General features: G+C 36.7%; 1 protein-coding gene across 3 annotated transcripts in view; it reads left to right on the top strand.

Moving 5' to 3' along the window:
- The window catches only part of sli (slit guidance ligand), a 1,907,921-nt gene that overhangs the window by 1,702,406 nt on the left and 200,515 nt on the right, over positions 1–5,000 (top strand). For all 3 annotated transcript variants that reach the window (XM_076203204.1, XM_076203205.1, XM_076203206.1), the window contains one exon: positions 1,670–1,741. In XM_076203204.1, the coding sequence (XP_076059319.1) occupies positions 1,670–1,741 (72 nt within the window). The remainder of the gene's footprint in view (positions 1–1,669; positions 1,742–5,000) is intronic.

The following is a 5,000-nucleotide window of genomic DNA, read 5'->3' as shown; positions in this document are numbered from 1 at the left end:
ACTTTCTTGCCGCCCTACATTCCCTCACTCCCTCACTCCCTCACTCCCTCTCTACTCTTCATCTCTACCCTCTTACCCCTCTCCTCCCACTCCCTCTGTGTCCTTTCCTATCTCTTTTTCTGCTTCCCTTCTTCGTTTTCTTTTTCTTCCCCCTTTTCTCTCCCTCTTCATCTCTCTCTCTCTCTCTCTCTCTCTCTCTCTCTCTCTCTCTCTCTCTATATATATATATATATATATATATATATATATATATATATAATATATGCTAATAAGAACACGGGTACGTGTGTTCACTTATGCAAAGTAGACCACCAAAATAATAACAGGTAAAATGTAACCCTGCGACTGTGACCTAATGTCGCCCTACCCTCATTAGTGGACGCATTGACCCTTGCGACCTGACTTGACCGCCTTCCAGGGGGTAAATGTCTTCTACCCATATGTAAACTGTCCTTGTTCCTTTCCCATGTATATATAATCAATGTATTTCTATTAACTATGTACTTTTTGCTCTGAAGATGTAATATACGAAAGCGCTTTGTTTCGTTAGTTTCGTTTTCCAAGTGGTCTACTTTGCATATATCTATTATATATATATATATATATATATATATATATATATATATATGATTCTTCTCCCTATAGCTATTTATCTATCTATCTGTGGCGGAAAGATAAGACTTCCGTCACCGTGTTTCCATACAGTTCGCAAAATGCGAGTAAATATGGCGGACTGAGGAGACTGGGGATCCCCCTCGTTGTATTTTTTATCCCACGAAGTCTAGTCATGCTTTGGCCACTCCTCTTAAGAGGGGGAAAAGTCATTGGTATATACACACCTTTACATACAAACACTTTTGTTGTAATAAAATCGCCTGGCGGCAGCTAGATTAAGGTCATAGTGTTCTGAAACACAAGAAAAATGTATGATGTTCAGTTGTAGTTTAAATCCTGTGCTTATAGTTATATAAGTTATAGATTTAAAAAGGAAATAGGCAAGAATTGGTTTACTAATAGGGTGGTCGACGAATGGAATAAACTTAGTAACCATGTAGTAAGCGCTGAAACTTTCAGTTGTTTTAAGAAACGATTAGACAATTTTATGGATGGGGATGACAGGTAGTGATGGATACGGAGCTGCCTAGTGTAGGCCTTATGGTCTCTTGCAGTCTCCTTCATTCTTATGTTATGTTTTTATGTTCTTATAACATGAACAGGTAATGTGTATGGTTACTGTGTTTATTATTGTGATCAAGAGTGTCCTGAACGACAAGTTATACTATGTAGAAATGATGAGATTGTCTAAACCTATTTGTCTCTGCTGAATAAAATCTTGCTGTGTTTAGTACCTCTCTCTCTCTCTCTCTCTCTCTCTCTCTCTCTCTCTCTCTCTCTCTCTCTCTCTCTCTACCTCTCTTTCTCTTTCCACTCTTCCTCTCTCTCTGTCTCTCTCTTTCTCTCTCTGTGTATTTCTGTTACGTATTAATAAGTATAGCAGGTAAATATATATAATCAAATTATAATTTTTCTTTATTATGACTTGCATGAGTAAACCACAATTAAAAACACAACCAACGTTCATTAACGGACACCTATAACGGTTCCAATTTTTCAAAAATTCACATTCAAATTTTCAAATTTCTAACGTTCCTCACTTCTTCTTCGGCAGACGTCTGGAGCAAAACCACATCACCGAAGTTCCTTCTGGTGTCTTCGTGCCCTACAAGCGACTTCGGAGAATGTAAGTACACGTCATTCACGGTACTTGTCAGTCACGCCGCTGTCTGAGACCGCGTGATGGGCGCTCAGACATGAGAACGAAACCTCCAGGCCTCAGTCTGGGTGTTCAGACCATCGAAGCGTGAGAAACTCGTTAGCTAACGCTCAAGGAATTTGGTGTAGGGAGCATGGAGGTACAATGGGATGTTGTCAAGGAGTAAATGCTCGGGTGACCTTTTGGTCCATGGCGAGGTATTGTGGCGAGAAATCTCGGAATGTCTGGTGTGAATTGTATGAATATCGTGGAGGAACAATTCAATATTGGGTGATTTGGTCTTTCACGAGACAGGATTAGTGTGTATGTGTGTATGTTTGTGTGTGTGTGTGTGTGTGTGCGTGTGCATTTGTGTATGTGATATATGTATGTATATATATATATATGTATATACAGTATATATATATATATATATATATATATATATAGAGAGAGAGAGAGGGAGAGGGAGAGATTTTCGTTGCCAGTATCCAGCGCTTCTATTCTTCCAGTAAATACTGACCCGGAGAGTTGGAGCCTGGAAGTCGTAAAGTAGAATTTTTCGGGAGAGCCCGTTCAAGTTATCATCATCCTTTTATGGATGGGGGATTTGTCTCCTCCTGTAAGAGAGTGAAGCGTGACTCTGGTCCGTGGGGGTGGTTTATTAGGATATATAGAATTTTGTAATCTATCACTTCATAAGGGGAGATAGACAGAAGGAGTGATAAAAATAAATAGATATATACATAGAGAGTGAGAGAGAGAGAGAGAAAGGGAAAGGGAGAGAGATAAAGCTAGAGTGAGAGAAAGTGAGAAAGAGAGCTAGAGTGAGAGAGAGGGTGAGAAAGTGAAAGAGAGAAAGAGGGCTAGAGTGAAAGAGAGGGAGAGAAAATAAGAAAGAGAAAGATCTAGGATGAGAGAAAGTGAGAAAGAGCTAGAGTGAAAAAAAGAGTGAGAGAGTGAGAAAGAGAGAGCTAGAGTGAGAGAAAAAGAGGGAGAGAAAGTGAGAAAGAGAGAGCTAGAGTGAGAGAAAAAGAGGCAGAGAAAGTGAGAAAGAGAAAGAGAGCTAGAATGAGAGAGTGAAAGTGAGAAAGAGAGAGCTAGAATGAGAGAGAAAGAGGGAGAGAAAATGAGAAAGAGAGAGCTAGAGTGAGAGAAAAAGATGGAAAGAAAGCGAGAAAGAGAGCTAGAGTGAAAGAGAGAGGAGAGAAAATGAGAAAGAGAAAGAGAGCTAGAGTGAGAGAGAGAGAGAGAGAGAGAGGTAGGGTGAGAGAGGAGATAAAGTGAGAAAGAGAAAGAGAGGGGGAGAAAATAAGAAAGAGAAAGAGAGCTAGAGTGAGAGAGAGAGATAAGAGCCCTTTTTCTTAATCAGTTTCGAGCGAGATTCTGCATAAGATAGGAAATTATTTATGGCCGCAAAATGTTCTTAAGAATCCGGAGAACTTAGTTCTTTATCCCTCCACTGGACAGAGAACAATCTCCAATGATGAACGAAATCATCTGAAAAAGAAAAATGTCCACGAAGATCTGGATTCACGTGAAATATTAAATCACCTAAGTAAATGAAATATTCATTGGATAAATGCCTCCCTTCAGTAATAGAAAATATAGTAGCAGTAACAATGACAATTGTAATAATGATAATGATAATGGTAATAATAATGATGATGATGATGATGAAAATATAATAATGATAATAAAATGATGATAATTATAACAATAATCCTAATGATAGTGATAGTAAAGATGATAGTAATGATGATAACTCATGCTAATAATGATTAATAATAATAATAATGATGATATTGAGGATGATGATAATAGTAGTAGTTATATAATAATATCATAATGATGATAAATGTTCAAACAAATAAAACAAATAAGCAAAGAAAACATTTGAGGGAGTGATTGCCGAGTGGTTGAAGCCTCCCCCCCCCCCCGTAAGCTTAATGCGCATAAGCGGGTCATATTGTATGGGAGCCTTATATGGGGACTGCAACATCCTGTTACCGTTAGTATCTTGCCATATATTGCAATATAGCTGGCTGGCTAGACGGTTTTATCCTATTTTTATACCTATTTAATTTTCACGTATTCATTTACCAAATAATGTATACATTCATACGTATTTGTATGTTTCCATTATATTTATTTTCATCTATAATCTTGTATATATATATATATATATATATATATATATATATCTTTATCTTTACCTTTGTTTATATATTTGCTTGTGGATCTATAAATTTATTTATTTACTAATTTATTCGTTATCTATTCATTTATCCATTTACCTATGTATTTATTAATTTATTAATTAATTTATTTATTTATTTATTTACTTGTTAACCTAACCTTCATTACAAAATGTCTCCTAAGATGAATATTTCATGCATATTACAAGACTCTTATCTCCAGTTAAAAGCTATTTAACGACAGAAAAATAAAATTGATAAAGTGACTCGAATTGTTAAAGGGATTACAAGTCAGTGGTCTCGGTCGAGATGGCATTCGGGTGTGGCAGGGACCAAATGGTCGCACGGTGAAAGTTTTCCAAGCTTCGTGTTTATGTCATTGTAAAAAATGGCGGGTTAAGATAATCCTTTCATATATATAATCGGTTTAGCCAGAAATAAATCAAACAAGTCTGACTCAAATCACCAAACGGGTCCTGATCATAGAGCGGGGATAAAGTCCTTGGAGGTTTCAACCAAATATGGTTTTACCATTGGCGGTAAAAAGTGTTGTCACTTTTTTCCATAAAGTTTCGTCCAAGAATGGGAGTTAGTGTATTAAGTGAACGAAATGTTTTGGAATCAGTGCTATCACTTACTAGAGCGAATTTAGTATCGTCTTTTTTTCCCGTAAAGTCTCGCTCAGGAGTGGGTATTACTGGCTTAAGTGAGCGAAGTGTTTTGGAATCGGTGATGTGACTTAATGTTGTGACTGTGTACGGGATCTCCACAGGGGTGTAAGTGACTGAGCGTAGCTGTGAGCTAAGGGCCCAGTCACCCCAGGCTTACGACCTGTTCCCGACCACCGGCGACCAGGCTGATTTGTCCTGTTCCTTTGTAAAAGAAATAATAATAATAATAATAATGATAATAATAATAATAATAATGACAATAACAATAATAATAGCAATAACAATAACAAGAACAACAATAATAATAATACATATACCAAGGCTTTTTTAATAATAACAATAATAACAATAATAATAATAATAATAATAATAATAATA

This window comes from Oratosquilla oratoria, chromosome 19 (genome assembly GCF_046742065.1).
Source record: "Oratosquilla oratoria isolate Oo_2021 chromosome 19, ASM4674206v1, whole genome shotgun sequence".
Classification (NCBI taxonomy): Eukaryota; Metazoa; Arthropoda; class Malacostraca; order Stomatopoda; family Squillidae; genus Oratosquilla; species Oratosquilla oratoria.
The sequence above is the reverse complement of the archived record's forward strand: the minus strand, read 5'-3'. Positions and strand labels throughout refer to the sequence as shown.